General features: G+C 41.7%; 2 protein-coding genes across 4 annotated transcripts in view; one reads left to right on the top strand and one right to left on the bottom strand.

Moving 5' to 3' along the window:
* The window catches only part of LOC138798511 (opsin-VA-like), a 39,173-nt gene extending 35,855 nt beyond the window's left edge, over positions 1-3,318 (top strand). The window contains exon 5 of one of the 2 annotated variants that reach the window (XM_069979007.1): positions 2,873-3,318. In XM_069979007.1, the coding sequence (XP_069835108.1) occupies positions 2,873-3,106 (234 nt within the window). In that variant the 3' untranslated portion in view covers positions 3,107-3,318. The remainder of the gene's footprint in view (positions 1-2,872) is intronic. The other variant, XM_069979008.1, reaches the window with a different exon arrangement.
* A 10,063-nt stretch (positions 3,319-13,381) lies between these two features.
* The window catches only part of CFAP46 (cilia and flagella associated protein 46), a 139,457-nt gene continuing 130,309 nt past the window's right edge, over positions 13,382-22,529 (bottom strand). For both annotated transcript variants that reach the window (XM_069980136.1, XM_069980137.1), the window contains exons 57-60: positions 15,342-15,423; positions 15,053-15,189; positions 14,551-14,634; positions 13,382-13,677 (exon numbers count right to left, since the gene is read on the bottom strand). In XM_069980136.1, the coding sequence (XP_069836237.1) occupies positions 13,550-13,677; positions 14,551-14,634; positions 15,053-15,189; positions 15,342-15,423 (431 nt within the window). In that variant the 3' untranslated portion in view covers positions 13,382-13,549. The remainder of the gene's footprint in view (positions 13,678-14,550; positions 14,635-15,052; positions 15,190-15,341; positions 15,424-22,529) is intronic.

The raw sequence follows: 22,529 nt of genomic DNA, 5'->3' as shown, positions 1-22,529 counted from the left end.
AATCGAACATTGGGAAATCCTAGGTTCAAATGGAACTCGAAACTTCTCGAACTTTCGTCAGATGCCTTCCCATTCCATGGGGAAGGTGGAGCAGGCTGTATCCCTGTTTTCCAGGCGGTACTCGGGCTTGCTCCACCTTCCCCACGGAACGGGAGGGCATTGGGAATGAAATGACAAAAGTTCAAAAGTATTTGAGTTTGATCGAACCTAAGATTTCCCGTTCAATCATCTCTACTCTACACTTTGTGAATTGTACAGTGACAAGTTCATACTACTTGAGATTCTCCAAACCTGAATCCCATAGAAAACCTATAGGATCAGCTGGATCACTGCGTGAAGGCTCATAAACCTATGCCCCAGAACCTCTATGACATGGGTGTCATGTCTCAGCAGACATTAAGCTGACTTACAGGGGTTTTCCGGTGCTACAAAAACATGGCCACTTTCTTTCAGAGCAAACACGACTCTTTTCTCCAGTTCAGGTGCGGTTTGCAATTAAGCTCCATTCACTTCAATGGAGCCGAGCAGCAAAACCCTGCCCAAGCTGGAGACAAGAGTGGGGCTGTCTCTGGAAGAAAGTGGCCATGTTTTTGTAGCGCTTGATAACCCCTTTATGATGTTGGTGTCCAGCTGAAATGGATGCTCAAGGGCACAGGACAAATTAATGAGACAGTGACATATTTTGTTGGGGTATACCCACCACTGGTGTTGGTTTTTGTTTCAATAAATTGTTTGAGATGAGGAAATCACCATTGCTTCTTCTACTTAAAAAACAACTATCAGCAGGTTAGACAAATCTAACTTGCTGCTAGCTCCCTACCTACTGACCCCCCCCCCCCCCCCCCCTGTAATGACCTGCCTGCAGCTGTCCCCCTCCATTGATAATCATTAGAGGGGCGGACCAGCAGGGGCATAGCCCCACCCCCACATGGTGCCCCACCCCCTAATGACTATGGGACCCCCTCTAATGGTTATCAATGGAGGGGGCTGACAGGGGGAAGGCAAGATCGGTGCTCGGAGGTGCTCCTATGGCTTACCGGACACAACTAACAGCACAGGAATGGTGCTGTGGATAAAGTTAACGAACATCCCTTCATCCTCAGCGCCCCATGCCCACTAGGGAGCTATCAGCAGGTTAGATTTATTTGACCTGCTGATACTTTCATGTATTTTCACTGGAGCGTGAACTTTTTAGGTTTGCCATAAATTTCACCCGCATGGCAGATATCCCTAACTTTTTGTGTGTCTGGCACATTTTAAATAGTATAATAACCAGGATTATCTTCCTGAATCCGTAAAACAACTAGAGAACAGCGCAGCGTCAAATTAAAATAACACGCTACGGCAAAGTAAAGCTCTTCTATCCATTTCTCCAGTGGGTATTTAGCTGCAAGTCAAAGTGAAGGGATATTAAAGATGCAGGTGGAGTGATGTCTCAGTTTTGCCTATCGCTAATGTGTCTATTTGAGGGATAGTGTTTTAATGATCTGGATTTCCCTGGACATGGGTGTTTCTGCTAAGACCATCCAAAATTCTTAGAAACCTCTGATCCTGGTTTCCTCCTTTCTGCACGCCTCAGCATCAGAGGAACACTGGATATGGCATCTCTCTTATTGATGGATATTGATCAGTGTTTCCCTTAGGACATTGATAATTAAAGAATGAGAAAAGTGACTGACTGATGTGTTCAACTCGTTGTCTGCGGCGAACACACTTCAGTGCCTGGAGGAAACAAGTTCAGAGTCTGGTACTCTCACTGGTGACATATTGTTATGGTCCCCTGCAGTAAAAAAGACTAAATACTGTATTCTTAAAGGGGTAGTGCACCAAAAAAAATTCTTTCAAATCAACTGCTGCCATGAAGTGCCAGAGATTTGTAATTTACTTCTATTAAAAAAATCTCAAGCCTTCCAGTACTTATCAGCTGCTGTATGCCCAGCAGGAAGTGGTATTATTTCCAGTCTGGAGAGCAGGAGAGGTTTTCTATGGGGATTTGCTCCTTCTCTGAACAGTTCCTGACATGGACAGAGGAAGCAACAGAGAGCACTGTGTCAGACAGGAAAGAAAACACCACTTCCTGCTGGACACACAGCAGCTGATAAGTACTGGAAGGCTTGAGATTTTTTAATAGAAGTAAATTACAAATCTCTGGCACTTCATGGCAGCAGTTGATTTAAAAGAAATTTTTTTTTGGTGCACTACCCCTTTAAAGGGAAACTGTCAGCTATAAAAAAATAAAAAATAAAAATAGATAGATAAAGATAGACAAACTGCATGCATAATTATGTAAGCAGTTTAGGACATGTTTTATATCTGACAGTTATCCTTTAAAGAATTGGAAAAAAAAAAAAGCTTACATTAAGTATAATGTCAAAGGGGTCGTATGGAAAAAAAGGATAGTTAAAAAGTTTAAAGGGGTAATCCAGCGATTTCTTTTCCTCTTCCAAATCAACTGGTTTGAAAAAGTTATATTGATTTGTAAATTACTTCTATTTCAGTCATCCAGTACTTATCAGCTACTGCATGTCCTGTAGAAAGTAGAGTTTTGTTTCCAGTCTGACATAGTGCTCTCTGTTGTCAACTCTGTCCATGTCCCGTAGAAAACCTCTCCTGCTCTGGACAGTTCCTGTCTTGGACAGAGGTGGCAACAGAGAGCAGTGTGTCAGACTGAAAAGAATACACCACTTCCTGTAGGACGTACAGCAGCTGATAAGAAGATTTTTAAATAGAAGTAAATTACAAAGCTCTATATAACTTTCTGAAACCAGTTGATCTGAAAGAAAAAAAAAATCGTCAGAATATCTCTTTAAAGAGTTATGATTTGCTGCCATTTCTTTTACACTAATATATACGGTTTGCTCTTTTCTTCTAGTTCAGGAGGTGTCTGCTTCAGATGTTCCATTGCAAGGACCTAGAACCAAAGGAGTCGAACAACCAAACTTCAGAGCGGGTGGTGCTGAACCGCACTAACCACGGTGGCGAGATGCAGGCCATAGCGGCGCACATTACATCGAACAACGGCACCAGAAAGACTGAAGAAGAGCAGAGCAGCTGCAATTCATTTGCACAGCTTCCAATATCGGACAACAAAATTAGCCCTATGTAGGCTGATCTATATTATATGATGCGTGTGTCAACTATTATAAGGAACTGAGATCTCTTTCTCACCTTTCCATCACCGAGAATGATTGACAGAAGATTATATGAACTTGTTACCTGTCAATGCACATTCATATATAGACACCATGTGACTTATATTTACAGGTTCTGTAAATGTCTGAATGCATTCCATTCAGAAGATGTATTACACTACAATAAAGGTTCACTCACACAACCGGAATAGTGGTGGAGTCGGCACTGCTGTAGTGGTGGTGCTTGTGGTGGGATGGCGTCCCAGACGTAGTAGCTAAGAAAATCCCGGCACTCACCAAGTAAAGTATTGCTTTTTTATTCTGTGCAAAGCATCATAGGGTACAGGAGGACGCATGAAGGCTGATGAAGGCTACGTTTATTTTCCTTTCTGGTTTCTATCTTCTTCTGCTCAGTGAAAAAAACTGATGAAAACTGATAACATGCAAACAGATGTGAACGGAAATACCCTATGTTTAGATCCGTTCTCCCTGAATATAATGCTAAAAAAAAAAAACGAAACATGCTTTCTGTTTATGTTCCTTTTTTTTCTTTTTTTTTTGACGGACAAAAAATTTGTCCATGCACAAATTTTATGAACGTTCAAAAAAACTGAACACTGATGGATTTGATGAAAACAAAGCACTATGGAGTACAATTAAACCCACTGAAATGAATGGGGAACATGACAGACGCATGCCGGAGTAGCTAGGTTCTGTTTCTCTGTTATCCAAATGGAAATGAGAAACAGAATTGTGGCAGAGGGTAAAACACTGGTGTGAACCGAGCTTAAGCCTAAATTACGCCACAAAGTTTTGCAGATAAAAAAAATTGTTGATCTTCTGCTGCTATCTAGAGTAAACATATAACGCTAAGTAACATAAAACTATATCCAGCTACAGATAACTGCATCTTGAAAAATTGCATAAGGGCTGGTGAAGGTTTTCTGCATGAGACAGCAATCTTGATAAATTCCCTGCAAGGCCTCCTTTAAACAACCCTTAGTGCTGTGTGGACAGAAAAAAATCTGGATCCGCATTTTTCTTTTAATGATCTGCAAAAAAACCCCCATCTGTATTAAACCCCTATGCATCTGTAGTTGCCCCCTAAGGCCATGTTCACACAACGTAAAGTATTAATCAGGATCGTTGTTGTCGATTTGCAACACGGCAGTGATTAATACATAACTTACATTGTGTTGCAGCTAGAGGGAATCCCGTCCAGAGTGTATACACATAGTATACACTTCGGCCGGGATTGCTAGCGGCCACGCAAAAAGCTGGCATGTCAGTTTCCTGCGCCCACTATTTATTGAATAGCGGCCGCACAGACATGTCAATTCACACAATGGAGCATGCGGCTCCAAGTTCCAACTGCACACTCCATTGTGAGCAGTTGTGAATTCGGATGCAGGCGCACACCGGTGCACCCGCATCAGAATTCAGCAGAAGTGAAGATCATCTAGCCAGTACTGCAGTATCAGCTGGGATGATCTTCTCTTCTCTCAGAACGTCCGGTATCTTAAAGAAGCAGTTCACTTTTTATTTTTTTCGCCCCCCCGGTTAGCCGCTGTCAAGTATACTTACAAAAGATGATCGGTGTCCCGTTCCCGTCGGTCAGTTCCGTCCCGCGGTGCCGTTCACATCGGGCGCGCGCTCACTTCCGCCGGCGCTGTGACTCTTCTCTCCCTTGTCATTTGAACGCCGGAAGTCACGCGCTTCCATAGAGAATGCATGGAAGCGAGTGACTTCCGGCGTATAATCACTGGGCAGAGAATAGGACTCGCAGCAGCCGGCGGAAGTGAGCGCGCGCCTGATGTGAACGGCACCGCGGGACGGAACTGACCGACGGGAACGGGACACCGATCATCTTCTGTAAGTATACTTCACAGCGGCTACCCGGGGGGGGGGCGAAAAAAATAAAAAGTGAACTGCTTCTTTAAGTCATGTGAACATGCCTTAAAAATACCTGGAAAGCTTGAAATGATGTAACAACCCAGGGCTTGCCAGGAAAATGATATGCAAATACAGACCATAAAAACACACATAACGGTGACACTCTTCCCTGCAAATCAACACATTTCGGTTGCGTTATACAATTTGAAATGCATTGTTTTCCGAGGAAGAGTATTCCTGTTATGATGTATGTTTTTATGGATCGTTAAAGTTTGCATTGCTCCTATGCTGAAGCTGGATCATCTGAAACCTTTGCTATGGGTCAACAGTCCAACAAAAAAGTAAAGATGAATACTGGATTATCAAATGGCAGAAGAAGAGACCATGTCACAAAGCGCACCAGAGCTGTAAAATAATTCCCAATTTAAAACCTCTAATACTGATAGCATAGTTACACATCAGGCTGGTACAATGGGCACAGCTGGGCACCATTAGTGTCTGGCATACAGGGGATCTAGAATGGCCATTATTTTCATTCTTCTGTTCCTGTGGTGAAGCAGAACAGCTGAAAAAAAGAACGGTGGTGTGAACCAAACCTAAGGCTGGGTTCACACTATGTATATTTGAGGCTGTATTTGTGAGGCTGTATAGCAACCAAAACCAGGAGTGGATTGAAAACACAGAAAGGCTCTGTTCACATAATGTTGTAATTGAGTGGATGGCCATCATTTAATGGCAAATATTTGCTGTTATTTTAAAACAACGGCTGTGGTATTGAAATAATGGCCGTTATTTACTGTTATATCGCGGCCATCCACTCAATTTCAACATTGTGTGAACAGATCCTTTCTGTGTTTTCAATCCACTCCTGGTTTTGGTTGCTATGAGGACCTGACATGAGGACCAAATACTGCCTGAAATATACATAGTGTGAACCCAGCCTAAATCTGTATCACCTTTATAATGGCTGGAGTCCTTACAATAAATGATTAATACACTTCCATCTCGTAATTGTTACTGTCACCAGGTTTCTGCCCAGTCACTTTGAAGCAGCTGCTCTCTGAATACTGAATTCAGCCAGAACAGGATGTTATGTCTGAATGAACATACATTCTGGGGAATGGAAATAGGTTTTATGATCTTCTTATTTTGGATTTTAAGAAATTTTATATTTTATAGAAACTGAAATTTTAATTAATAAAACATAGTAATATAATGATGAAGGTGGCCCACATAATATTGAATAAACATATAGTGGGGAGAATAAGTGTTTGATACACTGATGATTTCTCAAGTTTTCCAATCTACAATGAATGGAGAGGTCGGTAACTTTTATGGCAGGTACACTTCAAAATCCTGGAAAATCACATTGTATTATTTTTAAATAATAATTTTGCATACATTGCATGAAATAAGTATTTGATACAATAGAAAAACAGAACGTAATACCTCACGATATATGGCCCAATCTATCCTACCTTTAATACAGTGCAGTCGTCCTGTCCCCTTTGCAAAAAAGCACCCCCCATGATGTTTCCAGCCCCATGCTTCACGGTTGGGACTGTGTTCTTGAGGTTGTACTCATCCATCTTTTTCCTCCAAGCACAGCAAGTGGAGTTGATACCAAAAAGTTTTATTTTGGTTTCATCCTGTGCCTCCTCTGGATCATCCAAGAGTTCATTGGCAAACTTCCAATGGGCCTGGACATGTGCTAGCATGAGCAGGTTGACCCTGTGTGCCCTGCAGGATTCTAATCCATGATAGTATAGTATGCTACAAACTGCAATATTTGAGACTGTGAGAAGACCAGGTCCTCCCATGTAGTTCTGGACTGATTCCTCACCTTTTTCAGAATCATCCTTACCCCATGAGATGCAAGGAGCCCCAGACCAAGAATGACCTTCATCTTGTGTTAGTTCCATTATTTAATAACTGCCTTCTTACCAAGCTGCTTGCCTATTGCTCTGTAGCCCATCCCAGCCTTGTGCAGGTCTATAATTTTGCTTCTGGTGTCCTTAAACAGCTCTTTGGTTTTGGCCATGGTGGAGAAGTTAGAGTCTGATTAATTGAGAGTGTGGACAGTTTTTTTTTTTTTTAAATACAGGTAACAAGTTCAAACAGGTGCAATTAATACAGGTAATGAGGGCAAGGCAAAATGAGCTTCTTAAAGAACAACTAACAGGTCAAGCACAGGCTTACCATATGTGGTTTCTGCGTCAACATGTGTACAGACATCATCTCATTTTCCATTGTTAGTAAAAAGCCAGCCAAGTGTAAAGCTCATTCAAACACAACAGTTGCCGGGAACAGGTAAGACACCAAAATCCAGCACTGAATTTACATTTCACTAGATCCATTATTCAGTGCAGTAATTGAAACACCACGGGCTATATATGAAAATACATTGCAGGCTGAAGAATCTTAAAAGGGTTTTTCCAGGTTCTAAAAGGAACAGCTTTTCCTTAGGATAGGTAATGAAAGTGTAATTACTGACAGTTTAATCTACGAAGATGCGTCTGGTACTGCAGCTGAATGGGTTTAGTGGCTTAGGCCCCATTTTCACCACATTTTGGGGCATTCTGTCAGAAAGGTATGGTGATATATATTTTAATGCGTTGTTGGCAGGTCCATTGACTTGACTGGACAATGTCTAACTCTAACCACATTTGGACAATATACACCCTCTGTGGGGAAGCAGGGCTCAAAACATGGTTGACCACTAGATTCAACAACCTGATGGACCACACCAACCAATACTATTAGAATTCATCTAGTACTAGGAAAACAATTAGGTAATGAGTAAGTAATACACTCACCGGCCACTTTATTAGGTATACCATGCTAGTAACGGGTTGGACCCCCTTTTGCCTTCAGAACTGCCTCAATTCTTCGTGGCATAGATTCAACAAGGTGCTGGAAGCATTCCTCAGAGATTTTGGTCCATATTGACATGATGGCATCACACAGTTGCCGCAGATTTGTCGGCTGCACATCCATGATGCCAATCTCCCGTTCCACCACATCCCAAAGATGCTCTATTGGATTGAGATCTGGTGACTGTGGAGGCCATTTGAGTACAGTGAACTCATTGTCATGTTCAAGAAACCAGTCCGAGATGATTCTAGCTTTATGACATGGCGCATTATCCTGCTGAAAGTAGCCATCAGATGTTGGGTTCATTGTGGTCATAAAGGGATGGACATGGTCAGCAACAATACTCAGGTAGGCTGTGGCGTTGCAACGATGCTCAATTGGTACCAAGGGGCCCAAAGAGTGCCAAGAAAATATTCCCCACACCATGACACCACCACCAGCCTGAACCGTTGATACAAGGCAGGATGGATCCATGCTTTCATGTTGTTGACGCCAAATTCTGACCCTACCATCCGAATGTCGCAGCAGAAATCGAGACTCATCAGACCAGGCAACGTTTTTCCAATCTTCTACTGTCCAATTTCGATGAGCTTGTGCAAATTGTAGCCTCAGTTTCCTGTTCTTAGCTGAAAGGAGTGGCACCCGGTGTGGTCTTCTGCTGCTGTAGCCCATCTGCCTCAAAGTTGGACGTACTGTGCGTTCAGAGATGCTCTTCTGCCTACCTTGGTTGTAACGGTTGGCTATTTGAGTCACTGTTGCCTTTCTATCAGCTCGAACCAGTCTGCCCATTCTCCTCTGACCTCTGGCATCAACAAGGCATTTCCGCCCACAGAACTGCCGCTCACTGGATGTTTTTTCTTTTTCGGACCATTCTCTGTAAACCCTAGAGATGGTTGTGCGTGAAAATCCCAGTAGATCAGCAGTTTCTGAAATACTCAGACCAGCCCTTCTGGCACCAACAACCATGCCACGTTCAAAGGCACTCAAATCACCTTTCTTCCCCATACTGATGCTCGGTTTAAACTGCAGGAGATTGTCTTGACCATGTCTACATGCCTAAATGCACAGAGTTGCCGCCATGTGATTGGCTGATTAGAAATTAAGTGGTAACGTGCAGTTGGACAGGTGTACCTAATAATGTGGCCGGTGAGTGTATAATTCCTTTAAATGATATGCAGTGAGTACTATTAATGCAAAGAAGAATTTGAGGGATTTACTGCCTGATGCTATTTAGCAACGTTATACTACCACCATGTTATTTTCAGGATAGGTCATATTTTCAGAGACATTTCCTGTCCTAACAAATACATGCTCGTGATTTTTTAATACATACAAATAATAAAAAAAAAAGAAAAAGTAATGTACTATCAGATCAGTGGCTGCAAACCATATAGCCCTAAAGGAGGAAGGCCTAGAGAAAGAATAGGCCTATGGCTGTATCCATGTTCTCCAAGACTAGGGCTGCATTCAACTTCTTCAGCCACTAGTATTCAAATGCCGAACAATTGGACTCGAGTTGGGCTCATCTAGTCAGAATTAAAGCCAGAAATCCAAGGCAACAATATACTAAACCACAAAGGAACTATAGCAAGATAAACTTTTACTTTATGGACTCTTCTGACCAGTTTAAAGCATTGTTACATAAAGGGAAAATTTAAGCGGCAAGCACAGAAAAAGAAAAGTGTAATGAGTTGCTACAATCTCACTTAAAAGTAATCCTCTTTACTGCGAAAGTAGTAAAATGAATGACCACATGAACACCCAGACCCGAACCAGCTAAAACAACAGTCAGGGTGAGCATGTTTTTTATCTGTATCATGTGTCTCAGGCACCCGGGCCTACATCACAGGAGAAGTCAGAGGTCTGGAATTAACAGTACAAAAATCTCCTAAATATATTGATGTTATAAAGTGGAAATGACAGTGGGTAGAATGAAGAAGCAGAAAGCTTTGAGAGGTGATACAAGTTGTCTCCTGATCAAGAGATTGGACAGCAGAGAAACGGTGATAAGGACTCAATCAATCGCCGTCAAGAACAGCTTAACAGATTAAACTTTGTTCTCGGATAAAATGTTTTCACAAAGGTCGTCACATGTAAAATACTTTTCAAACTAATTAAAGTATGTGATGATTTTCCTACAAGAGTTGTCTCACAGTGATAAGCGCTCCGCAGTCTGAAGCCAGGCTGGCGATCAGCTGATTGCCATAAGTCCGGGGTCAGAAAATCACAGCGATCTGGTATAGTCAACATGTACGGAAAATGTAAATTTACAAGCCAGCCATTGAAATTAATGTCTGATTATAGTAAAGTTAAAAAAAAAAAAAAAGACATCCATCCATACATCCAGTTCAGTCTATAACCCTACAGTGTTGATCCAGAAGAAGGATCATAGAAATACATAGACAAGCTGGGTCTGCTATAACAGAAGCTGCTATTTGTTTCTACCTCTCCGTCCCATTTTATGAGGTCTGATACTTCTTTTAGGCAATATAGTAAGCAGCTGGCTTTATCAGACCCAAACACAGCTTATATTGACTGATTCAATCTTGGTTCAAGTATTAGAACTAACTGCGCATTTTAAAGTGCGGCTATACTTTTAGACTACATCACATCAGATGTTGTCTAAAAGGTAAGGTACATTTTAAGGGAATCCTCTTGGTAAAACTAGGCATGACCAGGGTTTCTTTCTTAGGTGTTGTGTGCCCATGTCATGTACCCCCCCCACCACCACCACCAGACATGCACTATACAGCCTATAAACATGGATTATAATGCTAATGTGCATTTACATTGTGTTCTTTTATGGAAAGCATTATCATGTTCCTAATTAAATGGGCACATCATAAAAAAATTGACACGACACAAGGACATGTCAAAAGTTTTGATCAGTTGAGGTTCCGGCAGTGAGATCCCTATCCATTATGAGAATTTGTTTCATTCCCTGGCTTACATCGATCTCCATCCAAGCAGCTCCCTTCTAAGTCTATAGGGGCCTCCTGGACAGAGATGATTGACAGTGGGGAAGTACAACACGTCTCCTGGCTTGTTCTCCTCAGCCGTGAGACCTCCACCAAGCAAAACTTTTGACAAGTCCCTGGTAACATGTCAAAATAAAAAGTCATGAAATGAAATGTCTGGCCAAACTTCCCATAACGTCTGATAACCAGGGGATTCAGGAGCCAGAAGCGAGAAGAAGAGCTGATTAGCAAGGTGACTGTTATTAGAGGAATTGTCCTAATGAGCATATGAGACGGCCCTCCCATGATTCTCTACAGCATGGCTCCTACCTGCAAATGGCATTAATGTGGAATACGCCGGCAACATGTTATTATCTATAATTACTGAAATATATTGCAGAATCCAAAAAGGCCAGAACTGTACAGATCTAATCCGTCGGGTCAACGAAAGAAAAATCTAACAGGATTTCTACTTATTATTATTTTTTTTTAATCTTTCCGCACCTTTTATGTAATTATCCGGAATTCTAAGAAGCCACTTGTTGGTCTCATTAATGTTTTTTTTACCCAAAGAAAATCAAGTTTACAACATATCACTGAGACAGGCCATACTTACGGAGGGTACGAGGGTAAACTCCGCAGGAAACTTACAAGGTTTTAGATTCAATTACCGTTAGATGTTTCCTATATATGAATATGCATATATTAACAATTAGATTAAAGAGTAAAATGTTTTCTTGGTCTTAAGAGAAGACAAGATTAAAGTGTTATTTGTGTTTTTTTTTTTTATATCTGAGGTTTAATGTAGTATTAGACTAAATACCTTATACTTATAACCTTATGCTTATTTATCAGTCTGTATGTCTTTCTGAAACAAGAACGCTATAACTGATGACAATATCTTTCTCTGGGTCCTTCCCATGGCTGTAGGTTGGTTTGTGTTTATTGCAGACACAACGGTGGAGCAGCATACGATGATTAACACTTATTAAAGGGATCCTTTAAGAGGCCAATTATTGGGAGCAAATGGCAGCATATCTCTGGATTGTCTGGGCAGCCATACATTCCCATTATTGTTGGAAGCACATTTCCTGTCTACATTATATGCTCGCAAGGCGTAAAAATCTGATGAGGGGTTAATCACTGGATTATAGAGTGGCATCCATCACCCCTAGGCTCCACCTCCTGGGGGCATCTACCTAGTGTGTGTGTGTGTGTGTGTGTGTGTGTTTGGGGGGGGGGATTATTTACCTTCTGTGGCATCCACATAATGGGGTGGGTTATTTATACACTGGATTTATCTACCTATTGAGGGGATTATCTACCTACTGGGGGCATCTATCTAGTAAGGTGATTATCTACCTACTGGGGGCATCTACCTAGTCAGCTGATTATCTACCTACTGGGGGCATCTACATAATGGGGGGATTATCTACCTTCTGGGGGCATCTACCTAGTCAGCTGATTATCTACATAATGGGGGAATTATCTACCTTCTGGGGGCATCTACTTAATGTGAAGAGTGATTATCTACCTACTAAGGCATCTACCTAATGGAGGGGGGATTCTAGTAGGGACAGCCTAGTAGGGATAACATATTACTCCCCAAACCCAGCTACATTTGCACTCTTACTACACAGGACACCAAAGGAGAAATTATTGAGGGCACTGAAAATGGGAAAAAAGTGGAAAATGTCCCCCAAAAAGTGTGGAGTCTAAGATGTTTGTCTAGCAGAGTCTGTGTAGATGAGTTGGAAGAAGTCTTCATGGCAGTCTGCACCAGAAAGAAACGGAAAGAAAACAGCACTAAAAAGACTTCCCATGTAAGTTATTAGATATATAGTAACTGCACTGTAATCATGTACATGGTAAATTTATGGGATGGATGGAGGGGGTGTAATGCTTTTGCGTGCCCTGGGTGCTGGCAACACAAGCTAAGCTACTGATTTGATGTACGTTTCCCTTTAAGGCCTCATATAAACTCACACAGGTGTATAGCGTTGTACTGCAGCACAGTATATTCACACACTATATGGCTGTTATTTTCAATTAGAACAATGGCAATTTTTTTCATAATGCAATGATTTGCATTGAAGTCAATGTAAACAACAGCCATTGTTACACATAATGTATTGAGCAAAGGCCGTGATAGAGTGATAAGAGCAGGCCAGACTTTTAATATGTAGCTGAACAGAAAGTCTCATCTATGGCGACAGGGATTATAAAGAGAAGACTACACCGTCGGGAAAGGGTTACCCTCATATTCTTATAAGAATGCTGACTTTGTAAATATGATATTATTCATTAACAAGTTTGTCTTTTCTCTAAAGCTCCCCGCACCGCTGCTCCGTCCCCATCAATACACATGTTGTGCAGTTTGTGGTCAATGTTTCTCGCAGATAAAAAGCCTCAGATACTTGGATGCAGAACACAGCTTTCTGTTTCAATTAATCTCCCATACATGGTCGGAAAGCACTGAAAAAACAATTTACATTGGCGCTGAAATGATTTGTTCCACGCTATAAATAAAAGAAAATGTGTTTAGTGAATATTGGATTATTGCATTGTAATGACAGTAATTCAGAGCAGCCCTGGGATCAGTCTATGGAATTATCACAAGGACTATTCTCATATACAGATATAATATCTGCTCAGCCTCTGTAGTCACCAAGCTCTATCCCACTGTGCGGGAGCTCACACCACCACCATATTGGGTAGGCCATACAGAATATAGCTATAGGAGGATGGGTCTCCACAAAGAGGCTTTGAATCACATGGGCTCTGTCCAACTTCATCATATGTGTCCACAGAATTGTCTTCTACTGCAAAGTAAAAGATATATTGGGTTATAACATATAAAAGTGTCTACAAGTTCCTAGCACTTCCTTCTCCCATGTTTATACAAAGGAATGCCTACTTAGCCAAACCCTGTCTGAATCAGAGTGTCGAGATTGGTTCAGCAGGACCCTACGCACTGCCAGGATAGCAGAGAAGCGGGACTCTGCTATCCTATTACACAGAGCGATAATCTGCCCAATCAGGATGATTCAGAAGATAATCGCTCTGTGAAATAAAGACAAAGATCAGCCCAAGAAACGATCATCAATTACTCGTTGTCTTTCAACATGTTAAAAAACCATTGGCTGCCGACCACACATCGCTATGTGTAATAGTGATGAATAGGCGATGGCTGATGAATGTGTAAGAAAAATTTGTAAACTATATCCATACCTGTCCACGCTCCCCAGTGTTCTTCTAGCTTCTGCCCTCTGCCCGCTCCCTGCAGCCTCCGCTGGAACTTCTGAGCCAGTCTCTTAAGTAACATACACTCAGCTGAGGGGTTTGTCACTTCAGAGACCGGCTCAGAAGTTCCAGCGGCGGCTGTGGGGAGTGGGCAAAAGCTAGAAGATTCTTGTACAGGTATTTATAAAGTTTATTATTTTATAGTTAAGGCAGGGTCTGCACAGACATCGCTAATGACCTCTTTCAGTTATAAGAACAGGAATTCTTTGTCCCAAAGTAAATGGTTAGCCTCCATTCCATTGACTGGCTACTCCCGAATGACTCCCGAGTGCTTTCACAGTTTTTTGGCACAATTTTTTTCTCCCAGAATTCTTGAACTACTAAATCTGCCCCAATATTTTCACCAGGCGATGTATGGTTCAGTAATGTTGTACCAAAGCTGTTACACTTACCCCTGACTTCCCTTTCAGTGTCGTTTCCTGGTTTTCGCTGGCTTTGGACTGTTTGCCCTGTTGTCTTCCCAAGAGGTAACAGACCTAACAAAGCAAATGAATAGGCATGGAACATGTGAAGATACATCAACTTCAACAAGCTGATAATGTGCAGATATAAAAAAAAATATGAACATATTGATGGTATTGGCCTATCAATACCATATTGGTGGAGGTTTGACTCTAAGCACTTCCGCTGATCAGGTGAATGAAAGGGTCTATGTCTTATTCAATGATGTATTTTACCAAATGTATAGTGTTGTGTCTTGTTTACAAAGTAAGGGAAGTAGGGCTGGCTATAGGACCACAACTTCTTTAGTCAGCTAATTCTAGGGGGTGCCAGAAGTCAGATCCCCATCCAATTGATTTTACTCTGTTCATTTATCAAAGTCCCAGAAAACCCCTTCAAAATAAATGTCAGATTGATATCCCACTCCCCCAAATTTTCCACACAATGACTTACATTCAGAAAGGAAGTCCAGTCTTTTGGCATTCTGCTCTAATGGTGTATGCCACTGGTTCAGCATCATCGAGCGGACACCCGCTACGCTTAGCATCAGGGCTGTTTCCACAGGTCTTTCCAACAACAAGTGGGATTCACTAGATAAAAGAAATATTCTTACATGAAAGAATACTGGGGAAACTAGGTAAATCCTTTTCAAGGTCCCCACATACTGATAGGAAACCAATCTGAATTAAATAAAAATTATTAAAATTTGATTACATATTTAAATATCTTTTTTTTTTTTTACCTTTTTTGCACATCAGTCATCGATTGCCTTGAAAAACTTTGACTTGTTCTTACTTGATCCAGGAGAATCATTAGCTGACAACCTATCCAAAGTAATCGACATCTGCACAGTCAATAAATTAGGAAACTAGGGTCTGAAACTAGAGTCAGATACATGACATTTTATAAGGATCCTACCAATATGGCAGAAAAACTAGGAAATTACTAATTATAAATTATTTGCTTTATGGCAGATTAACAATTTATTTTGCAGCCTTTTTCTTTACGGTTAACAGAGTAAAATTACAGATTGTCAGTATTTCTCTTTCTTGTATGATCTATATGTTGACTAATAATATACACACTATGTAATATTTTATAGATGCTATAAAATGCGGTCAATGGAGAAAGTATTATATAATGAAAATTTATTCTACTGCTAAACTTTACAGAAAGTCCGGGCAGGTTAATGAATGGCACTGTGTTGTTGGGTAAGGTCACTTCAAAGGAGAGGAGGATAATTCATCCTGAATGTAATAGCTATCACAGAGAAGACTCTCTAAGGACTGGTTATATTGATGCTACACGAGTCTATAAGCAATAGTTACTGTATACACACTATAAATAGGAAGCAGAACGCAGGACGACTGCCATGAACAAGCTGAGATACATTATATGCTTCGTCTTCACTGGCTACCCAGGACAAGTATTTATGGCACTAGCTCTCCTGAGCTCTTGTAATGCATTTTCCATGTACTGATATTAATGTAAGCCTGCTATGTATGGCTACAATGTATTACCATTGGAATCAATAAAGCCACTAGGACTCTATAATAAATCATCTGGTTATGTATCATATGTATACATGCTGGATTGCCTAAAGCTTGAGCATTATGTGCTAAGAATGCTTAATATTGGTTGCACTGGCTAGGTCTCTGGTTATTGATCATTGATTTGTCATGCGTTGTCTGTGTCTATCCAGTTCTGTCTATATTCGGCATCTATATTGGGGTTTATCTGCTGTGCTACAGAGTTCTGTCTATTGAGTCTCTCTGGTCCTCTTATTGTCAGATATATATTCAGACCCTGCTCTGCTGTTGGGTTTGTTGTCGCACTTGATATGAGCCGTCCTACAAGACAACTAGTACTCCCTGTAGGTCTACTACTACCTCCATCAGTCATGGACCTATTGTCTTTACCTTTTACTTATGAATGTATTTTTATTGCATGGCTGATAGGGCTCTCTATTTTCTATTACTGTTCATGGCAAAACATGAGATTCCAGCTATGACCTTTCTTTGTTAAAATTAAAGCATAATAGCTTGCAATGGGAGAGTCCTGGTAGCCATTGCTAGGACCTGGGAAAGGTGACTGCTAAACATACAGCCTGGTACTAGTGACCCATTAGAGTTAGTAGTAAAAATTAGAGCAACTCAAGTCTAATACAGTGATCAAATAATATACCCATAAGCCAAAGTGGCCAAATAATACCACCTCAGAGTAACTGAATAATACCAACTGATACCATATAGGTACCAAATAATAATAATAATGTCATGTAGTAATAATACCACCATATAGTGATCAAATATTATCATCAGGTAGTGACCAAGTAATACCACCTTAGGGTAGGTTCAGACTACGGAATTCTCGCAGAAAAATTCTGCGGAATTCAGACGCCTGTACGCGGCTCCATAGACACCATTCTATGAGCCGGCTGATTCCGCATTCCGCCGAAAGAATTGTCATGTCAATGGTGTCTATGGAGTCGGCGGAAAGGCGTGCGGCCGTGAGTGCGTACAGGCAACGGAATTCCGCGGAATTTATCCGCGATAATTCCGTAGTCTGAACCCACCCTAACAGTGATCAAATAATACCAGAAAGTGGCCAAATAATACCACCATAGAGTAACTGAATACCATCAGAGTATTATCAAATGAGAACACCATAACACAAACAAAGCCTCATAAAGGATCTAGAGATGAGCGAACTTCAAGTATGTTCGGGTTCATCCAAAACCAAACTCTCTGCATTCAGTTACTGGTGGCTGAAGAAGTTTGATGCAGCCCTAGGGAGTCCTGGAAAAAAATTGCGTATGGCTGTAGTCACGTTTTTCAGACAGTGCTAGGGACCGATGCATCCAACTACTCCAGCCACCAGTAATCAAATACAGAGAGTTCAGGTTTGGACGAACCCAAACATACTCAAAGTTTGCTCATGTCTAACATGCTTTCTCTAGCAGAAGCATGGAGATGTGCACTCTATGAGAAGGTTATAACTGAACTAAATTGGCATCTGGCATCTGTATTTGCCAAGTTATTGGTTCACATATGCCCGGCTATCCAGCACTGCTGCCAAGAGGCCTGTTCCAATTGATTAAAAAAAAAAGTTTCATGCAGTGGTCGTAGTTCCATCAAAAGCAGGTCATACCTCATTTCAGCTAAAGCGGCACTGGATGAGATGCCAGATGCTAAACCACCTCTTTTTTATTAAATGGAAGACTGACGCAGTGGACAACTTCTCCACTTTACTTGTCCAACTTTAGTAACTCTCCAGTAGGTTGTGATATAATGATGAGTTTTATGGTACTGACGGTAAACCTACCATATCACCTTAACCAAGCACATTATAAAGATGGGGAATGCCCAACTCAGCATGGCTACCCATGATTTGCATGGTCTTGTGTAATCTGTAGCCACTTTAGTGACCACGCTGCCGAGGACTTTCTGTAGGAATATTTGCAACAACCTGTTATATCTAATCCTGTAACATATTGATCTGTGCAATGCAATAACTCAGAAATAAAGCTTTACGTAGAGATGACAGGACTCAATTTTCAATAAAAAGGAGAGGTCTCTATGGTATGCTTTTCTGTTAGAAATAAATACAGTAGCTCCTACGCTTTCATCACCGATATGTCAATTTACCTTTACGGAAAAAAAAAAAAAAATCGATCTCATTTGTACCCATTGTATTATATGAGGTTATACGGTATTGGGCTATGTTCACACTACGTAAAAGTACGGCCGTTGTTGCCATCGGCAACAATGGCCATACTTTGTACGGAGTTGAACACTGCCTATTCTTTTATGGGATCCCGGCCGGAACGTATACACATCGTATACTCTCCGGCCGGGATCCCATGCCGCGCCGCAAAGAACTGACTTGTCAGTTTTCTGCGGCCACAATTCAGTGAATTGCGGCCACAAAAAGACCTGTCAGTTCACACAATGAAGTGAACGGGTCCGGCCGCTTGCTTCATTGTGTGCTATGAGAGTTCTGATGCGGGCACGGTGACTGCGACCGGAAAGATCATCCAGCCGGTACTTAAGTATCTTTGCAGAGACTGGTCGTTCCATCACCCGGCCGGGTCATGGAAGGGCCACTCTCATACGTAGTGGAAACATGTTCACACTCTGTATGAGACCGGCCGTTCTGTGACCCGGCTGGGTCACGGAACAGCCGGTCTCAGAAAAGATCATCCCGGCTGGTACTGCAGTACCGGCTGGATCATCTTTAGTGCCGCTGAATTCGGATGCTCCATAGTGTGCACTGACAGGGTTTTCTGCGGACGCTATTCAGTGAATAGCGTCCGCAGAAAACTGACGTCAGTTTCTTGCGGCGCCACTAGGGATCCCGGTGGGAGTGTATACTATGTGTGATTAGTACAGAACTTACGTTGTGTGAACATGGCTTTATACTGGTTAGAAACTTCTAAACTGCAATGGGAACTTATCAGACTTGCTTTCCCCTGTATAATCGGCTAATTCCATTTTACGTACTGATAATTGAAAATGTGGCAAGAATAATCTACAGATAGGACAATTTTAATAGTAAAGGTACAAACTTTTTATTGCAGCCCATTGACATGATGATGATGCCATAACTGAGGCTACTTTCAGCAAGGGGAGCAATTTAATAATGCACCCTGATAGGAATGTTGGATTGCTGCAAAACTTTTCCTGTAGATATTTAATGATTATAGACGTGATCTAAGTCGACACTGGGTCTTACCACAAAAGAGCACAGAAGTGCTTCCCCCACTGCCCCATGTAAAGGCTCTCAGATGCTACTTTTGGGTAGTGTACATCTTAGTGAAAGATTACTGATTGCTGGATATGTCTCACATATAAAGCTTCGTTCAGTTCCACCAACTCATTCTTAGCGTGTTACATTGGTATGGTGGCAGGAATTGTTTCCTGTGTATTCTTGGTGAAAGAATATCATCTGGGTAACAATATAGGTCAACTGCATCATGCAACTATTAAAAAAAATTGAGAAAATGATAAATTTCCACCAAAGCTTTTTCCATGTGAGCGCCAGTGCGGATGCTGTGTAGTAATCCACAAGACATGCCATTGTTCTATTGTTCTCAATGCAGAGTTATACTCTGTGTTGCAGAAAGAAAAAAAAAAATCCACTTCCTGATGAAGTCTGGCCATAGAGGTGGAGGGGTGGAGGGGACGACATAAAAAACTATAGTAACTCACCTCTCCCTGTGCCTCTCCAGAGTCGGATCGACACTCCGGGACCTCCACCAGAACCAACACCACAACCTGGCTGATGGACCTGGCTGTTCACCTGGTTAGTGACTGGGATGGGACAGCGCTCCAGTCACTGATTGGCTGAGCGGCCAGTCCATCAGCCGGAATGGGCAATCTCCCCCAAGTCATGACATCATCACAACTCCGGCTGGGGTCTCGGGGCCGGTCACATGTCGCATCGCGGGTACGGGGAGAGGTAAGCAACACTTGTTATTTTCACCCCTGCCACCTGTCAAAGGTTTGTTAGAGCCAGACTTCTCCTTTAATCTGTGCAGATTCCACATGGAAGCCACAACAGGAAGTCACACACAGATTAACTTTACATGAAAGTGTGAATCCACTGGAGAAATCCAGTGAGTTGCCTCAGATTTCTACCATAAACGCTTATCTGGATCCACAATAAATACTCCCAATAGACAAATGAACCTTATTCATAAGTAGACTGTTATGTTCTAAACCCATAAATTATAAACTGATGGATGGTAAACAGTTTTGCCAGTAATTTATTATTTTTTTCTTTTTACAGGATTGCTGTTGAGCGCTGGATTGACTTCTTTTAAGAACAAACTGCATCAGTACTATAAATGGCACAAGACAGCTTGAGGGCCTTGTTACAAATTCTGTATTGAAGATCAAGTGTTTTAAGTTTCGCCTCCGCAAACCCCCCTAATAAGAAAGATATTTATTCAACACAATCAAACAACAAAAATAGTTGATGGGTTAAAGTTTCTTAAAAACAAAAGTAAGTGGATGCGACCATTTCAGACAATTAGCAGATAAAGAATGTATAGAATGCTCTTATATACAATATCCATATGACGGTCAGGCTATACGACATGCTGGGTGACCCTATGCAGGCTCGGATGGCCCACAGGGGAACAGGGGAATCCCCCGGTGGGCCCACCCCTTGGTGGGCCCCTGGCAGGAGGTGGGCCTCCCAGTCTGGCTCTTTCTACTAAAGAATAAAAACAATTTCTATGCTATAGAATTAAAGACAAATATATGTAAGGTACCATGTGTCTTCTTGACCTAACAGCATCTATAAGTGTCAGCAGTTTGGAACACGAATTACAGCTGACAAAAGTCTCGTAACAAATGATAGGCAGGCAGTGGAGTGTGGGAGGATAATGAAGAAACTATACTCACCAGTCCCTGTGCCCCTGGACCGCTCTCTCTCCCACAGCTGCTGGAAGTCATTTTCAGTCATTTTCAACCAGGTTCTGTGTATGTTATGGCCCCAATGTCACATACTCGGCTGATGGATTGTCTGTTCAGCCAGTCAATGACTGCAGCAGTGTCCATCCTCAGTCAGTGATTGGCTGAGCGGGCGATCCATCAGCTGAGCATGTGATGTTGTAGCTGGAGGAGCTGGAGGAGGCCGGTGGCTACTGGATATCATTAAGGAAGAACTTTGGGGGCACAGGGATGGGTAAGTATATTTTCTTTATTATGTTCCTGCACCCCCTGCATACCTGAGATTTGTTTGTTTCATGGGATTTCTACTTTCAAGAAACTTAAGTGCCATGTTATGCTGTTTGCATAGAGTGACTGAAGAGTTACTAGCAGTGAGCCAGCATCGCTGGTCACATACACAGCTCTGTGCAATATTGCTATAGTAATGTGAAAGGTTTGGCGCTGGTTATATCTGGTTATGTAGGGTGGGCCCCTAGTATTAAATTCCCAGGTGGGCCCATGGTACTCCAGTCCGACACTGAACCTATGAATCCTGTTACGAGTGGTATCTCTGGACTGACTGGACTACAAGAATACTTAAAGGGGAAACTTAGTGATGGCAATTTTACGGTATTATCATTTGAATAGTCACCTTCATTTGATGGACTAAGTGATTACTAACATTTCAATAAATCATTTATATCACTAAAAAGTACTCCTTTTCCCCTAAAAACACTTTTAAAGTCTTGGCCACTAGGTGTCTCTCAACTAAAATCTCTTTTTTCTGACCGTTGTTTAGGAAAATTGGTCTCTAGTAACAGCCCCAGTAAGATGGATTACAGACAGTGGAAGCACACCCTACCATGTGAAAGACTGTGGGCCTGCATCTGTGAGTGTCCAGAGGATGATGCAGGGTAAATCAAGGCTTCTCTGGTATCTCAGCAGCAGCAGCAGCAGGGCTTAATGTAACTCATTCCTTGCTATGCTGCTGCTGTTTATTTCCTTTCTGCTCACAAAGCAGTTTTCCAAGTGCTTTTCCCTTGTCCTCCTACATACCATTCAGAATACTGCACTGTTAAATCCCCAGCACAGTGCCAGTCTATTCAGTAAAATTTTTCTCTCTGCCCTGCTGTTTCTCTCATGATTGCACAGAAAGCACTTTAAAAAAAATAATAATGCATCAATAACTTCTTCTCCCACATTATGTTATCTATAGTACTTTCAGCACAGTGCAAGCCCATTCAGTGGATTTTCACCATCACTATGTCATAGCATAGCAAGGACTGGAATGTGTTGTGCTTTGGTAAATAAGGGAAGAAGTAGCTATGTGTATACTACTGGCAAATAAGCTATATAGAATTGTCTCATATATATATATATAAGATTTAGCTGTCCACCATGGAGGGGACTCAATAAAACTAAAATCACCTTATGACAACATTGAGGGGTTAATACAATAACATCAGGTTTCAAAAATGTTTGAAACAATAGGT

Source organism: Dendropsophus ebraccatus, chromosome 8 (assembly GCF_027789765.1).
Source record: "Dendropsophus ebraccatus isolate aDenEbr1 chromosome 8, aDenEbr1.pat, whole genome shotgun sequence".
NCBI classification, from domain to species: domain Eukaryota; kingdom Metazoa; phylum Chordata; class Amphibia; order Anura; family Hylidae; genus Dendropsophus; species Dendropsophus ebraccatus.
Note: the sequence above shows the minus strand (reverse complement) of the source record. Positions and strands in the feature narration are given on the sequence as shown.